Below are 18,446 nucleotides of genomic sequence, written 5' to 3'. Positions count from 1 at the left end.
AGTGTATGGATTTTGTAAATGATGATTCTATAAGACCTCATAGTTGATTACTTAGCCACCTGCAAGATATTCCTTTGAGGAAAAAAAAAAAAATCACCAGACAAGATTTTCCTAGCTTCTCTTACTAAGTTGTATAATGTGTCCTTGATGTCTGTGGCTGTCTCTTGCTATTAGAAATATTTTTATTACCTTTTTCTAGAAGACTTATGTAAGAGCTTTCTTAAAATGCTACATATTTGGTAGTTGTGTAGCAATTATATTGCTTTAATAAAGTTGGCTGTTAACAGTAGCAATTTGTTACACTTTTAAATTTTGGGAATACCTTACATTGTTTCATTACTACTTGTGTTACAATTCTATCTCCAAGTGAACATTTGGTGAATTTTTTTTTTTTAGTAGATGTCTAAAATTGAAGGGAAAAAAAAACAAAAACAGATTTCTTTTGGTTAGCTAAATGTCAGTTGCTTAATCTAAAAAGATAAAAATGTTTTGCTGGACTAATCCCTGTAGTTTCAAAGCATTTTCATGTATATTATTCCATTTGATTCCACTAAAACTCTGTAAGGTGGGGTAGGCAAGTGTTACTTTGCTTTATAGATCAGGAAATTGCTGTCAAAGAGTTGAAGGGACATGCCCAAGATAACACCTGAAAATTCTCTAAGTGCATAAATGCTGCTTAATGATTATCTGACCCATTCCCTAATTTACCTTTAGTCTCTCTATTGTCAAAACTCCTCTGGATAAAATGTTCTCTATTGTCTAAATGCAATGATTTTCCCTTCTCTTTATGGAGAAATATTGATGAAAACACTAAATCTCTATAAAGAAAAAATCAGTGAAATTTTGCAGTAAGATGGGAAAAGAGAAAGAAATGCTAAAGTGAAAATTAACTTCAGAATACAGTAAGTCCTCACTTAATGTCATCAGTAGGTTCTTTGAAACTGCAGCTTTAAGCAAAATGACATGTAACCAAACCAATTTTACCCTTGGCTGATTGTTATAAACAAGGGTTAAGTTTCTACAGCACATTCATGGTCACAAAAACATTACCAAAATTCTAAAGATCAGAGCACTTCTGATATTAAACATCGAAGTAAATGTGAGCTATACTTAACATTTAAGAAAGATTAGTTTTAAAAAAAAAAGCAGATAATTATTTACCCAGTTATTCCAGTTCAAGGTCGCTGGTTGCCAGAGCCTACCTTGGCAGCTCAGGGTGCCAGATGTGAACCAGCCCTGGCCAGGACGCCATCCCAGCGCAGGGTGCATTCATACATACATATTCATTCACTCATTCATTCATTCAGACTAGGACCAGGTAGACATGCCAATTCACCTAACATGCACAGCTTTGAGATGTGGGAGAAAAGCTGGAGTACTCAAAACCCATGCAGACATGAGACAACATGCAAACTCTGTACAGACAGTGGCCCCAGCCCAGAATCAAGTATTTTTTTTTATCTATGTTATAAGTAAAGGACATTGAATGAAAAGACCTTATTTGAGGATCTTTGGTGGTTTAATATTCGACAGCGATAATTAGCTAAGATATTGAACAGGTGAGCCTAATACAATGTGTTATCTGATGTGAAAAACAAAAATATTTATAGTTTAAAACAGTAAACTTTACATACTGTATATACTACTATAACTTTCTCTCCTGAACCTAATTAGGAAAAAATAAGTTATTGTACAGATTTTCAGGGTCTTTTAAACACAATGTTAGGTGAGAGGAGAAGGCTTTCTAAATAGGGTACAAAACCCAGAACACATATGGGGAAAAATTGAAAATTTTTATCAAATAAAAATTAGTATAACCCAAAACATGACTAAAATCAAAAGACAACAAATCAAGAAAAAAAATTGCAAAACATAGGATGGATAAAAGGCAAGTTTTCTTAATGTATAAAAAGCTCTTTCTAAAACCATTAGGATGACTACTGGTGGCTAATGTGGCATGATTGTAGAATTTTTAAAAATTAGGAGATGTCTACCTGTTTGTCAATAGAGGATTGGTTTAATGAAATGTGATTCTCCACTTACGGAATATAACTATGCAGCTGTTAAAAATTATCCTAGAAAAGTGTCTATGATGAGCTACTACTTATTGAAACAGGCATGTTGCTAAGTAATGTATACAATGTAATCCTATTTATTAGAAAAACAACAAATTCCCTTTCTAGATATCCATATATGTGTGTGCATGTGGATGGATAACATTGGTGAACTACGATTGGCAGGTTGGAGGCGCAGGAGGAATTGCAATGGGGTAGGGATACAGTGTTAGATTTTTCTCTATCATCTTTACATTGTTTCACTCATTACAATGAGTATGCATTACTTGTGTAATTTTTTTAAATTATAAAGCATAATAGAAGTGAAAGAGGGAGTGACACTCAATATGTAAATGAGACATTCATAAACAGGTGTACTTCTCAGAAAAAGAATTCCATTTGCTGCCGAGTGCAGTGGCTCACGCCTTTGGGAGGCCGAGGCAGGCAGATCACGATGTCAGGAGATCGAGACCATCCTGGCCAACATGGTGAAACCCTGTTTCTACTAAAATACAAAAAATTAGGCAGGCGTGGTGGTGCATGCCTGTAGTCTCAGCTGCTCAGGAGGCTGACGCAGGGGAATTGCATGAACCTGGGGGAGGGGGAGATTGCAGTGAGCCGAAATTGGGCCACTGCACTCCAGCCTGGCAACAGAGCAATACTCCATTTAAAAAAAAAAAAACAAAAAAAAATTCAATTTGCCATTCAACACTGGAAGCTTATCATTAAATGATTGCAAGTTAAAGCAGCATTAAGATGTTATTTTTAACCTAAAAGATTGACCAAGTTTTAAAAGTTTGATAAATGCCCAGTTAGTGAGCAACTAGACCATTCTCATGCCCATTAAGAGGGAATGTGTATTAGGACATACTCTTTGGAAGGCAATTGGGTAATGTTTATTAAATTTTAAAATACATACTTTATGACTTGGAATTAGACTCGTAGGATTTTATCCTGGAGACCTATCCATGCATGTGCAACATTGTTTATCTTAGCAAAACTTGAAGCAAAAGAAAACTGTTGAATAAGTAACTACTGTACATCCACAGAATACTGTGTGGCTGTAATGAGGTAGAGCACCAGGATACTTTGTGTTTTCAGCAAACACAGTGTACAACAACATGTATGGTATACTTCCATTTGTTTTATTTTTGTTGTTGTTGGGGTTTTTTTTATTATTTTGATTCTTCATTACATGACTGTGCACTAGGAAGTTTTGGAAGAGATTTCATTACATCATTGAAGTTTACTTTGAGAAATGACAGTGGAATCTGGATTATGTGGCAGATTCATTTCTATTACATAATCTTTTGTTTCTTTTCAATTTTTCACCATATGTATGTTATTTTTATACTTTTTAATGATTTCAGAAAAGTCATTGCAGAAAAAATATTCCTCAAATTGAACAAATTGATCTTTATAGATAACTAAAAAAGGAAAATTAAAATGCTTGAATTTGGCTTTTTCCTCGTAATTGTGGGTGATAGTTATTATAGCAAACTCTGAAAAGAGAACGCATGCTTGTCTTTACCACACCTGCTCCTACTTCACTCTTCCCCATCTTAAATGCTGTCAGTACTTACCCAGCTGCTAGAGCTAGCAAACTAGAAGTCATCTTTGATCCTGTCTTCCCTCATCCCCAAATCCAAATCTTCCTGACAACTCTTACCTCCCAAACATCGCTCCAGTTCCTCCACATCAGTCCATCTCTACTATCAGCACCCAGACCAGGCCACCAACCATCTGCCTCTTGCCTATACAATCATTTGCTTGCTTGCCTCCACTCTTCTTTTTATGTAACCTATTCTTCCCACAGTATCCAGAGTGAATTTTAGAAATGTGAATCAGACTTTATCATCCCCTGTTTAAAAGCCTGGAGTGCTTTTCCACTGCACTTAGAATAAATCAAAACGCTTGATCGGGCCTAATGGCCCTGTGTAATCTACCCCTGTATCAGTTCTCCAGAAGCCCTGGCACTGGAGTCCCCTCACTGACTGTCAGCTACACCAGCCAAGCTTCTGTTTTCACACTTTGCAGACTCATGCCTAACTTAGGACACGTGTAAGAGCCACTCCCAGGTCTTCACTGGCAGGTTCATTCGATCGTTTCTGGTCTCAGCTTGAAGGTCTCCGCTTCTACATGTTCTTCACAACAAGCCAGTCTAAAGAAGCTTCTCATCAGATTCCACCACATCAACCTGTTTTATTTTCTATTTTGCACTTCACATTACAAGACAGTTTTGCCATTTTTCACATTGGCATTCCACTGTTAACTGAAACAAGTAATCTTAAGTTCTAAGAATATCTATTTTCCCCCGTGGGATCCAAGAAAACATTTTCATTTTGAGTAAAGAGAAAAATAGCCCAAAAAATATTGTTATTATACTTAAATTGACATTCAAGGAAAAAGAAGGAACTCATCCCAACCATAAGATATATTATGTGCCAAGTGTAGACCCAATCTATAAGTTGTGGAATCTTCCCACTGGCTCATTGCTTTATTTCTCAACAGTTCATTTCACACCAGATCTATCTGGAAAAGTCTGGTATTAGTCTAGTATAAACAGTCTAAAGTTCAGCCTCTCTCCTGCTGTTTCAGATTCATCTATCTCGTAGAGACTCTTCTTACCACATTACCAGTCTCTACCCCTAATGATTCCCTAGAAGTGAGAGTTTTGGGCCTAATTATTACATAAACTTTTCTGTATCCTTTGCCATTTACCTCATGCTATATGCTTGATGCCATGTAAAGCCCAGATTCCATTAGCAGAACATAAAGAAGAAAGGTTTTTATTTTCTTTCTTCCTTTTCCTTAAAGATAAAATGAGAATGATTAGTATCTCTAATTTCTGTTTTTTGTTTTTTTTTTTTCTTTTTATACTTTAAGTTTTAGGGTACATGTGCACAACGTGCAGATTAGTTACATATGTATACCTGTGCCATGCTGCTGTGCTGCACCCATTAACTCGTCATTTAACATTAGGTATATCTCCTAATGCTATCCTTCCCCCCTCCCCCCACCCCACAACAGTCCCCGGTGTGTGATGTTCCCCTTCGCGTGTCCATGTGTTCTCATTGTTCAGTTCCCACCTATGAGTGTAGTATCTCTAATTTCAAAATGCTATTCTGAGATTTTTATTTTAGCATTTTGTACTGCTTTCTAAAAAATACAGTTTCCAAAAGTTAACAGTTTTCTTGCATCAGCATTCATATATCTATTTCCTTAAAGGCAAAATAATGATGGTAATTTGTTTCAAAATACTATAGTGGGCCAAGTGTGATAGTTCATGCCTGTAATCTCAGCACTCTGGGAGGCCGAGGCAGGCAGATCACTTGAGCTCACAAGTTTGAGACCAGGCTGGGTAACATGGTGAAACCCCGTCTATACCAAAAATACAAAAAATTAGCCAGCCGTGGTGGTATGTGCCTCAGGAGGCTGAGGTGGGAAGAGTGCTTGAGCCCAGGAAGAGAGGCTGCAGTGAGCTGAGATCATGCCACTGTACTCCAACTTGGGTGACAGTGATACCCTGTCTAAAAAAACAAAACAAAAATACAAAATACTATAGTGATGTTTTTACCTTTTGCATTTTACAAACAATTTTTTATTTATTTATTTATTTATTATTATACTTTAGGTTTTATGGTACATGTGCGCAATGTGCAGGTTAGTTACATATGTATACATGTGCCATGCTGGTGCGCTGCACCCACCAACTCGTCATCTAGCATTAGGTATATCTCCCAATGCTATCCCTCCCCCCTCCCCCTACCCCACAACAGTCCCCGAAGTGTGATGTTCCCCTTCCTGTGTCCATGTGTTCTCATTGTTCAATTCCCACCTATGAGTGAGAATATGCGGTGTTTGGTTTTTTGTTCTTGTGATAGTTTACTGAGAATGATGATTTCCAATTTAATCCATGTCCCTACAAAGGACATGAACTCATCATTTTTGATGGCTGCATAGTATTCCATGGTGTATATGTGCCACATTTTCTTAATCCAGTCTATCATTGTTGGACGTTTGGGTTGGTTCCAAGTCTTTGCTATTGTGAATAATGCTGCAATAAACATACGTGTGCATGTGTCTTTATAGCAGCATAATTTATAGTCCTTTGGGTATATACCCAGTAATGGGATGGCTGGGTCAAATGGAATTTCTAGTTCTAGATCCCTGAGGAATCACCACACTGACTTCCACAAGGGTTGAACTAGTTTACAGTCCCACCAACAGTGTAAAAGTGTTCCTATTTCTCCACATCCTCTCCAGCACCTGTTGTTTCCTGACTTTTTAATGATTGCCATTCTAACTGGTGTGAGATGGTATCTCATTGTGGTTTTGATTTGCATTTCTCTGATGGCCAGTGATGGTGAGCATTTTTTCATGTGTTTTTTGGCTGCATAAATGTCTTCTTTTGAGAAGTGTCTCTTCATGTCCTTTGCCCACTTGTTGATGGGGTTGTTTGTTTTTTTCTTGTAAATTTGTTGGAGTTCATTGTAGATTCTGGATATTAGCCCTTTGTCAGATGAGTAGGTTGCGAAAATTTTCTCCCATTTTGTAGGTTGCCTGTTCACTCTGAGGGTAGTTTCTTTTGCTGTGCAGAAGCTCTTTAGTTTAATTAGATCCCATTTGTCAATTTTGGCTTTTGTTGCCATTGCTTTTGGTGTTTTAGACATGAAGTCCTTGCCCATGCCTATGTCCTGAATGGTAATGCCTAGGTTTTCTTCTAGGGTTTTTATGGTTTTAGGTCTAACGTTTAAGTCTTTAATCCATCTTGAATTGATTTTTGTATAAGGTGTAAGGAAGGGATCCAGTTTCAGCTTTCTACATATGGCTAGCCAGTTTTCCCAGCACCATTTATTAAATAGGGAATCCTTTCCCCATTGCTTGTTTTTCTCAGGTTTGTCAAAGATCAGATAGTTGTAGATATGCGGCATTATTTCTGAGGGCTCTGTTCTGTTCCATTGATCTATATCTCTGTTTTGGTACCAGTACCATGCTGTTTTGGTTACTGTAGCCTTGTAGTATAGTTTGAAGTCAAGTAGTGTGATGCCTCCAGCTTTGTTCTTTTGGCTTAGGATTGACTTGGTGATGCAGGCTCTTTTTTGGTTCCATATGAACTTTAAAGTAGTTTTTTCCAATTCTGTGAAGAAAGTCATTGGTAGCTTGATGGGGATGGCATTGAATCTGTAAATTACCTTGGGCAGTATGGCCATTTTCATGATATTGATTCTTCCTACCCATGAGCATGGAATGTTCTTCCATTTGTTTGTATCCTCTTTTATTTCCTTGAGCAGTGGTTTGTAGTTCTCCTTGAAGAGGTCCTTCACCTCCCTTGTAAGTTGGATTCCTAAGTATTTTATTCTCTTTGAAGCAATTGTGAATGGGAGTTCATTCATGATTTGGCTCTCTGTTTGTCTGTTATTGGTGTATAAGAATGCTTGTGATTTTTGTACATTGATTTTGTATCCTGAGACTTTGCTGAAGTTGCTTATCAGCTTAAGGAGTTTTTGGGCTGAGACAATGGGGTTTTCTAGATATACAATCATATCATCTGCAGACAGGGACAATTTGACTTCCTCTTTTCCTAATTGAATACCCTTGATTTCCTTCTCCTGCCTAATTGCCCTGGCCAGAACTTCCAACACTATGTTGAATAGAAGTGGTGAAAGAGAGCATCCCTGTCTTGTGCCAGTTTTCAAAGGGAATGCTTCCAGTTTTTGCCCATTCAGTATGATATTGGCTGTGGATTTGTCATAGATAGCTCTTATTATTTTGAGATACGTCCCATCAATACCTAATTTATTGAGAGTTTTTAGCATGAAGGGTTGTTGAATTTTGTCAAAGGCCTTTTCTGCATCTATTGAGATAATCATGTGGTTTTTGTCTTTGGTTCTGTTTATATGCTGGATTACATTTATTGATTTGTGTATATTGAACCAGCCTTGCATCCCAGGGATGAAGCCCACTTGATCATGGTGGATAAGCTTTTTGATGTGCTGCTGGATTCGGTTTGCCAGTATTTTATTGAGGATTTTTGCATCAATGTTCTTCAAGAATATTGGTCTAAAATTCTCTTTTTTGGTTGTGTCTCTGCCCGGCTTTGGTATCAGGATGATGCTGGCCTCATAAAATGAGTTAGGGAGTATTCCCTCTTTTTCTATTGATTGGAATAGTTTCAGAAGGAATGGTACCAGTTCCTCCTTGTACCTCTGGTAGAATTCGGCTGTGAATCCATCTTGTCCTGGACTTTTTTTGGTTGGTAAGCTATTGATTATTGCCACAATTTCAGCTCCTGTTATTGGTCTATTCAGAGATTCAACTTCTTCCTGGTTTAGTCTTGGGAGGGTGTATGTGTTGAGGAAATTATCCATTTCTTCTAGATTTTCTAGTTTATTTGCGTACAGGTGTTTGTAGTATTCTCTGATGGTAGTTTGTATTTCTGTGGGATCGGTGGTGATATCCCCTTTATCATTTTTTATTGCATCTATTTGATTCTTCTCTCTTTTTTTCTTTATTAATCTTGCTAGCGGTCTATCAATTTTGTTGATCCTTTCAAAAAACCAGCTCCTGGATTCATTAATTTTTTGAAGGGTTTTTTGTGTCTCTATTTCCTTCAGTTCTGCTCTGATTTTAGTTATTTCTTGCCTTCTGCTAGCTTTTGAATGTGTTTGCTCTTGCTTTTCTAGTTCTTTTAATTGTGATGTTAGAGTGTCAATTTTGGATCTTTCCTGCTTTCTCTTGTGGGCATTTAGTGCTATAAATTTCCCTCTACACACTGCTTTGAATGCATCCCTAAGATTCTGGTATGTTGTGTCTTGGTTTTTGTTGGTTTCAAAGAACATCTTTATTTCTGCCTTCATTTCGTTATGTACCCAGTAGTCATTCAGGAGCAGGTTGTTCAGTTTCCATGTAGTTGAGCGATTTTGAGTGAGATTCTTAATCCTGAGTTCTACTTTGATTGCACTGTGATCTGAGAGATAGTTTGTTGTAATTTCTGTTCTTTTACATTTACATTGTTTGAGAGTAATCTCTGAATCTGTTTGTTTTTATCACAAGCTATGCGCACATTTTTATTTGTGCATTACTTCGTTCATAAAAAAACCAAAAGTAAGAAAAGCTACCATTTTAAATTATAAGATGGTTTAATTAACTGTCTGGTTTCTTTTGGTTGGGTAGATGCATTTAATTTGAAGAGAAATATCTAAACTTACCTCACGCAGCTTAAAAATTACACCCTAATTATTGATCCTGATTACCTCGACATCATCTGTTTTCCTAAACTCCCTTCATATTAATTCATCATTTGGGAATTTGAATACCATTTTCTCCCTGTGGGTTCCTTAATAGCATCCATTTTACTGATCCTGCCTTAAAACAGTTGATTACCCACTCTGAAGGGTAGTGATAATGAATGTATTAGGCATCAAGGAATGAATCCGTTCCACTTAATCCTAAGTAGTTTAATATCCGGACAAAACCTACAGTAAGGATCTGCTGAAATGGGTAATAAGATGTCAGTGTGTTTCATATACCAATCAGATGAAGTTCAGTTTATTTTATAGAAGTTTAATTAGACCCTCTTGATCTTGGCTAAGTAATGCCCAGAGGAGGAACAGAAATGGTTTTCCAAAAACTGTTTTTCCTCTACTTAGCTGTCAGAACAAAATTTAATTGAGTTGCAATTGAGACCCCAATCCTCCAACATTTCAGGGTAGGACATCTTGATCATCAAAAATAACCTGAGCATATTTCCTAGGGTGTTTGGTGTTTGGATGGCACGGTAACAGGCGTAGAGTAAGCACTCAGTAAATTATGCCTGACTGACTGGCTCAGTCTTAAGTTGCTGAGTTTGGCAAGATGCATCCCTGAAGTGCTTACTTTTTAACCTGTTGAACAGAATCACTTAATATTGGCCTTTATGCCTTAGAATTTCTGCCAAAAACTACTATTACTTTTGGTATAATTGATAGTGAACTGTTCTTCCCAATAGTAATTGCTCTTGTGCTTCAGCTGGGCCCTGAGTCTAATGGTGCCAGACTTGTAGCTTTCATGGGCCAGGTAAAAATTTTCCTAATTATTGAGAGACTGGCCTTAGGTTACCAATGTTTTTATTTCATTTAAAAAGTATACCAAAAAAAAACCTACTATTGGCCGGGCACAGTGGCTCACACCTGTAATCCCAGCACTTTGGGAGGCCGAGGGGAGCAGATCACGAGGTCAGGAGATCGAGACCATCCTGGCTAACATGGTGAAACCCTGTCTCTGCTAAAAATGCAAAAAATTAGCCAGGTGTGGTGGCAGGCACCTGTAATCCCAGCTACTCAGGAGGCTGAGGCAGGAGAATTGCTTGAACCCAGGAGGTGGAGGTTGCAGTGAGCCGAGATTGCACCACTGCACTCTAGCCTGGGCGACAGAGCGAGATTCCATCTCAAAAAAAAAAAAAAAAAAAAAAAAAAAAAAAAAAAAAAAACCCTACTATTATTTCATTTAAAAAAAAAAAAAGCTTAACATCACAAAAATAGGAAGGACAGAGATTCAGAATAAAAGACAGTCATTTAAATTGAATAAAATTTAAGCCTTCATAAGAAGTTACCACCCTGTCATTATTTTCCTCATTTCACCTTTTCTTGACTCTTAGAAGTCACTTCAGACCATTGCAAATTGGTGATAGTAAATCATGGGATCAGCCTGGAAGAGGAAGTTTTCCTTAAATTGGCTATAAGAGGGGCATGTATGTGGTGACACTAAATATGGGATTAGATTATCTAGATTAAGTTTGGGGTGGGAGCCAATGACACAACCTCTTTGTTTTTGCTTTTCAGTTTTATTCAATTAAGCATGTATTTAGCACTGCTGTTTCTTGGCACTGCTGTAGACTTTGGGATAAAACACGTGCATGATGCACAGATCTCTGTTGCTGATGATCTTAGAAACTAGGAGAAGCGAGTAATACTGGCCGCACTGGCTACAGTAAGAGACCATAGGACAGAATTTGGAGAGTTACTAAAAGCCTGAAGTCTGTACTGATTTCATGTGTCTTAAGCCATAGATGATCCACAGACCCATAGAATGAAAGACAAAGATGGACAAACGTAGCCAAATTTCACTATGGTGTTAGTGTCTTCAGTACTGTCTTGAAATGAAAATATGTGTTTAACTCTTACAATGATGGGACAGTTGTATCTAAAATCAAAGTAAGGGGAAATTTTAAGAGATGTTTGGCAAACTAATTTCATATATTATTATTTCTGAAGATGGAATATACTATGCTTCTATTCCATCTTGAAGCTTATTAGAAAAATATCTTGATATAAGTGATTGTGTGTAGATTTCCCCTCCCCGGTTTTAAAAGGACTCAATATGATTATTTACAACAAGTGGATATGCAATATCCCAAGGGCTATGGAGGCTACCATATGAGGTGGGATATCATTGGCCCACACTGTAAAGAGAAATAGCTCTGTAAGTAGTGGGTGTTTATGTCTCTAATACACATTCCCAAGTCCTTCCTCATTATCAGTTTAGATAATTAAACTAACATCTTCCAGCTGGAATCTTTGTACACATTTTTGTCTGAAAATAAGTTAACTTTAAAAAGAAATGATTCATAAACATGACAGGAATGGAAAAAAAGAAACTAGACACACCACTGAATTGTTTATAGTGGCAAAAATATAAAAATAAATTAGCTTCAGTGTCCATTGCTGCAGTGAGTTTAAATAAATCGGAATATATCCTTGGAAAATTTTTTTAAATAATGTATCTATTTAGTCAGATAGTATGCACTCAACAGCAATAATGATGTACATTGATTGGCATGGAAAATGTTTGTGAAAAATGCAGTGTATATTTAAAGCAACATGTAGGACTGATTTTTTTTTTAAGTGGTGTATATGCATGCCCATCTAAATACACCAAATTGCTTTTTCATCAGTTCTGTTCGCCTTTTTGGTGGTTGTCTCTGAAGCTATTGATAGAATATCCCAACTTGCCCAGTAACTGGATAGAAACTGCACTCGACTTATCTGCAATTTGTTAATAGAAGTTAGCAAGGAGATCTTACCCAGAAGATAGATGGGAACGACAAATATGGCATCTTTGAACCTCTCAGGAGCAAGTTATTTGTGGAATCAGAGAGTGCCTCTCGCCATCTTTGTCTTCATAACCCCCATCTTCCTGCACAGCCCAAGATAGATGTAAGAACAGCAGTACTGAGAGTCAGAGTAAACTAAATTGTTACATCTTCAGTTTCAGCTCTGTCTAAAACAACTACCCGTGATGAGATGGAGCAAAATATGACATTATTTTGGCCCTTAGTTAAAAAGTTGTGTGGAGATTTACCCTGCTGCTGTTTGAAAGCAGGAAGCTGGGATTTATGGGTTAATTCAGTAAATAGCTGCCCTCTATTAGCCACCTTTCCCCAGAGGGATAGTCATTGGGAAGTCATCCTCCACAGTCAGAGTTTCTGCAAACTGCTATAGAATCGTGGCTAGTCTTAGAATGCCAGTCCCCTGGAATTGTTATTCCAGCTCTTAGTGAGGTCTTAAGAGTGTAAACTTGAAAGATCGGCACTGTGCAAACCTTTTCAAGAAGGATGCATTTGTAAGTGAAGCCAAAATTGCTTCATCTAAAAATCAGTTCACTTTGAGAATACAGCTAAATGACACAATCGTTGATGAAATTTCTGATTAGTCTTTCCCAATCTGTGCTAAAATCCAAAAGGAATCATGCTGGATTATCTGCTCTTTTGAGTTAAATATCCCTGTTTGCCATTCTATTTGCATACATGACTGAGGCTTTGCAATAATTGTATGGGATGTGAGGGAGTCTTTTTCTTCCAAAAATTGATAGCTGTATAACCCCAAGGAGTCAGCTGTATTCTGGACTATGAACTTGAATGAAGTTTGTTTACGGCTCAGAAATTATTCAAACCAGAATTCTCAAGAAAATTAATTTTGGTTCATTTCCCATTTTGCATAAAATAGCAAGCAGTGAGGAAGAATAAATCGAAAGTCATAGCTAATCAAGACTTTATAACTATTTAATGCTTTGTTTATATATTCATCTGGCAATTTTTAGAATTGCTTCAGTTCTGTAAATTATCTGGTACATTTGATGATAATAGGTAGCCAAATATATGTGTTAATGATCCAAATTGTATCGGGACAGTCACTGTAACCTATACCTTTTTTTTTTTTTTTTTGAGACAGGGTCTTACTCTATCACCCTGGCTAGAGTGCAATGGCAATCGGCTCACTGCAACCTCTGCCTCCCAGGCTCAAGTGATCCTCCTGCCTCCACTTCCCAAGTAGCTGGGACTACAGGTGCACGCCACCATGCCCAGCTAATTTTTGTATTTTTTGTAGAGATGGGGGTCTCACTATGTTGCCCAGGCTGGTCTCGAACTCCTGGACCCAAGTGGGCTGGCTGCCTCAGCTTCCCAAAGTGCTGGGATTACCAGAATGATGCATCACACACAGCAACCTGTACCTTGAGTTACCTTAATTTAAGATTATTTTGAAAGAATACACCATCAATCCAGAACAATCCTCCAACTAGTTGAATCATTTCAGGCTCTAGGAAAAGAGTTAGCATCTCTCCCATAGGATTCAGATATGAGTAGATTAGCACCATTAGTACTGTGGTTCCTTCCTCCGGCCTTATTAACCATTCCCAGGAGACAGGAGGAAAAGCACATAAAGCCCATTGCTATTAGAGCTCTGAGGTCTGTAAATAATTATGCCTTCTTGTTTTTGAGTAAAGTAGGATGAAGTATATTACCACAGTTAGTAAACTACATTCAAATTATAGCCTCCAAAGCAACAAAAGCATCCCACACTTTCAAAAGATCATAGTGACTCAATTCCTTTAAAGAGATGTTTCTAATTATAGTTGCCAAAATCTATTATTTTAGTTGTGATATATTTCTTTTTAAATATTTATTACCTTTATAGAATACTGAAAATTTAAAAATTGAAATATATACATTAAGTAATACTCCAGTTTAAAATGGAAGAAGTAGGAATTGGAAGAAACAGAAATAAATAATTAGAGTGATGTAGAAGTTGGAAGTTCTGCTGCAGAATCCTTTGAACCAAACACTTGGCAGCTCCCCGGACCATATTTATTGCCTTTTTGTGTATATATTTCCACTGGCCGACTTGTCATCTTGGCTTAAAATGTAGTCATTGTAACAAGATTGGTAATATTTAAATATCTTTTCCTTTCATGCCTGTCTTATGGAACTAATGGTTTCTGAACACAAACTATTATTTTTTCTTTAAAATATTTTTCTAAATATTATTAGTTTTTGTAAAATAGGCCAGATAAAGAACACCATAGCTGTCTTTAAAATACTGTCGTAATGGAACTGAAGTTAGAGACGTTTTAAATCTCCCACTGCCATAGATAAAATTCATTTTGGGCCCAGCCTCACCTTTGGTAACCGGGAATGCCCGAGACACTGTGACCCCCCCACCAGACCAAGGGAGCTGAACTCTCTCTGGCCTCATTTACCTTTGTCACCAACCCCCCCATTTTAGTGTCAAATGCCCATGTCCATACATCATTTTAAACATTAAAGCCTTACAAACACATAGATTCCTCGGTAGATTTATAGAATTTAAAAGACAAAAATGACTTTAGAAATCATTCAGTTCATCTCCCTCAATCTGTGAGTGACCAAAGCTTACATGCTTGCTATGCAAGACAGGAGGCAGCCATTTCTCTGAGACACAGACACACATTTCAGCTGTGGCGGCCTGTGGTAGATAGATGTGTGCCCCATGTCCTCATCTAATGTCTGTAGTTGTGCCATCTCTAATTTCTTGAACCCCTTCCCTGACTTATAAAGAGCCAGTACAACCGTTGATCTCATAAGTAATCTTACTGAAATACATTAATTCTGCAGACTGAATGAATGGTAACCAAAGATGTCCTTTCATATGACCATACTTTATATTCTAAATCCAGTTTTCTTTCTATTAGCATAACATTTCCTCTGCTAGTGATTTTAATGTTCTTTCTTCCGTGGTTGGGGGTTGAGGGGGTGGTGACAGAAAAGAGTACCATTTTCCTTCTGATATGAATGTGTACAAAGAGGGAGGAAGGATAAATTTAACTCTTTTTAAATTAAATGTTAAGAAATGTTTCTAAACATATTGAATGCTTTTCCAGTGTATCTCTGGTTTTCTCTTGGTTCACCACATTAATGGCAGAGAACAAATACATGGATACAAAGTAATTTGAGGTTTTGTTTAGTACATATATATTGCTTAACTTTCTCATCTGAGTGTGCTACCGCGTGCTCTAATCCCCAAACTTAACCAGTCCCTGAAGATCTGGAAGGCGGGCTAGGCTTCCTCAACACTGTGTTCTCTTTCTTTTCCAGGATAAAGTCATCATCTCCTCTTACCCTGATATTGCCTTATGTCGCAGCTTTGTTTTTAATATTTCTCCAGACCACAGAAATTTGTAGTTTTGCTAAATAGGCTTATTGACGTTGGTCAGTGATGGAGTGATTGGAATATAAAACATTGATATGTCATGACACCTAGTTTATGACCAATTACCATGTGCATTTGCCATATGTTAGTAAACTTTGAAAGTAGCTATTCACCCTATTTGGATGATTGGAAATTCTTTTTTATAAGCCAACTATGAAAATAAAACCTGACTCACATTCCCGGAGCCTAATAAATTTAGGGCATTTTGTAAAATAAATGAATATATCATTTTCCAATCTCTGTGTCTTATTTCTCTTTACTTTTTCTTAGATGTACTGTATATCAGTGTTTTGGAGGAAACTCTAGGTTTTGCTATAGAAAGGAGCAGGAAGTGAGAGTGAGGCGAGCCCAGGACTGCAAGCGCCAGTCATCCTCATGGTTTCTCTCTTCCTCAGCATTCCTCAGCAACCTGACAGCAGATGCTAGGACAGGACTGAAAGGGTTTACCCAGAGCTGTGACTGATACATGGCAAAAAACAAAGTGGGGGTCGACACCAAGAGCAGCATTTTGATGGGGTCTACCTTAGAAAGAGAGGAAAGCGAGAATTCCACAAGCCGTTAAGACCTGGCTCCAGCCTATCCTTCCAGTCTTCTCTCCCACCAACCTCTCTTCCCTCCATTCTGCAGTGTAAGAGCTGCCTCTGGTTCCTGGCCAGCCCCTCTGCTGGTATGTTCTCCCTTGCCCAGATTCTCATTTTTTCCTCACCAACTCGTACTTACCCTTCAAGAATCAACTCAGGAGTCTCTTCCTTGAAGGAGTCTTCTGTGATCCATCCCCACCACACTGGATTGTGTGTCCCAGCTTTAGATGCTCAGAGAACTCTTCACACATTTATCTCGGCATTCGTCATATGTGATTGGAACTATTTATGCTTAGTTCTTGTTCAGTCATTACACTATTAGGTCTTTGAGAAAAAGTGATTGATTATCATAACCATGCTTGTAACCCAGTGCCATGTTAGTCATAGCAAATAGTAGGCATGCACTAAATGTGCATCTAAACTAAAAGTGTGAGATTTTAGCTATCAGAAAGGGAATTTATTAGGAGAATAACGAACTTTATTCTTTTAATTACCACATCTTTCTTGAAGTGTTAAGTGGCTCTCCAGAAATAAACTGTACCCAAGAGTACTGCCATGTCTCAGGAGTCACCTTATGTGTATTTGTATGTATGTATGTTTATAACTTTTTTAAAAGGCCTAGTTTTTTAAAAAAGCATTTCTCCAAGAAAGGCAATGAAGCAGTAATTTCTGAAGCTCATGGCTTTGACCTTTCCAGATTTTTATAACATGATTTTGTTGAGATTCTTGATCATAGGTTATATAGAGTACAGAATGAGTTAGCACCTTAGGTAATATGCTTAGAAAAAGATAAAATAGTGTGAAGATACACGTAAGAAAGAAAGTGGTAAATGCAGGAAGATTTGGGGAGGGATGAAGTGAGTGTATAATTAGTGAATCTTTGAAATTTATCTTCTATCCAAATAAAATTTTGTATATAATGTGAATGTCCAAAATTCCTTGGACTCTCGGGCTGAAATTAAAATGTTGAAGAGCTTTATGTGGCATTTGGGCATGGTGGGAGTGTTTTGTTCAGATTTTCTTTTATATTCTACGTGGAATGGTTATACATCTATATAGCACCTGTACTTTCCAAAAGATTTGCCTGTTCACCAACAGCAAGTACTCAGCAGGTTTTTTCTAAATTAAGTCAATGGTAATTTTCAATTTGGAGATAGGGGTCAAACCCTAAAACTGGTAGCCAAAGAAGACAGTGCTTGGTTTTATAATATCTAGAGTGGACTATTAGCTAGGATGCCTTTTTTTTAAAAGCTATTTCATGTCTACTATTTAGATAGTGAAAAATGGAGTTAGTCTGACCCATAACTCTTCGATGTCATCTCTTCTTCAGTGGTATTGGAAGGAACTGGCCCTGGGCCTCTGGAGGCAGCAGTATTCTGGCAGAATTTGGAACCCTGCATTTGGAGTTTATGCACTTGAGCCACTTATCAGGAAACCCCATCTTTGCTGAAAAGGTGAGATTCTTCAATATGCCTTGGCCTGCAGAGCAACACTTACGAGAAACAGTATCCTCTGAGAAGGTTTAGGAATTTTTGATGTGTAAATAATAACCAAACTTGTTATAGCTCTTTCTGAAGTTTTGCAACATGCAGCATTTCATTTAGCCAAACTGTAAACCTACAGCCTTTCCAGTACACCACTCTAGCTCAGGTTGTGAGGGCACGGCTTCCACTTCTGGTTCCCTCTACCTTAAGTTAGTTACTTAACTCATCTGAAGTTTGTTTCCTCATCTAAAAATATTTAGTAATAAATGCACTACATGAGCCAACTATGTGAAAGACAAACTGAAAGTGTTACACAAATGTGATATTGCACCTGAATTGGTCTCTTGTTTTCCGAAAGCAAACCCATCAATATTTGGATAAATTCATGTTCCCCCCATCACTCTACTTTTATTTTCAACCTGCTTTTTGGCTTCCCTTTATAGTAAAATTTCTGGAAAGAGTCATCTCTGTTGTCTACTTTTCAAGTCTCTTGAACCTGCTCCAGTAGGACTTTTCCCCCAGCCACACCTGTCGCAGTGACCAGTGAGCACAACAGTGCTAAAGCCACTTACCATTCTCCCCTTCATCTTCCTTGCCCTCTCAGCATTCGACACAGTCAGTCAGTTCTTCGTTCCTGAGACACACTTTGCACTTGGCATGTAATACTCTCCCAGTTTGTCTCCTCTTTTGCTGGATGCTCCTTCTGTCTTTTTTGTGACCTCCTCAACACCCCACCCTCTAAATATTGGAAAGCCCTAGCACTCACTCCTGTGCCTCTTCTTTTTTATATTCACTCCCTACATTGTTGCATCCAGTCTCTGG

General features: G+C 37.7%; 1 protein-coding gene across 3 annotated transcripts in view; it reads left to right on the top strand.

Annotated features, from left to right (window-relative positions):
• Positions 1-18,446, top strand: part of MAN1A1 (mannosidase alpha class 1A member 1) — a 184,454-nt gene that overhangs the window by 139,240 nt on the left and 26,768 nt on the right. For all 3 annotated transcript variants that reach the window (XM_054490356.2, XM_054490357.2, XM_063666540.1), the window contains exon 7: positions 17,471-17,594. In XM_054490356.2, the coding sequence (XP_054346331.2) occupies positions 17,471-17,594 (124 nt within the window). The remainder of the gene's footprint in view (positions 1-17,470; positions 17,595-18,446) is intronic.

This window comes from Pongo pygmaeus, chromosome 5 (genome assembly GCF_028885625.2).
Source record: "Pongo pygmaeus isolate AG05252 chromosome 5, NHGRI_mPonPyg2-v2.0_pri, whole genome shotgun sequence".
NCBI lineage: Eukaryota > Metazoa > Chordata > Mammalia > Primates > Hominidae > Pongo > Pongo pygmaeus.
Note: the sequence above shows the minus strand (reverse complement) of the source record. Positions and strands in the feature narration are given on the sequence as shown.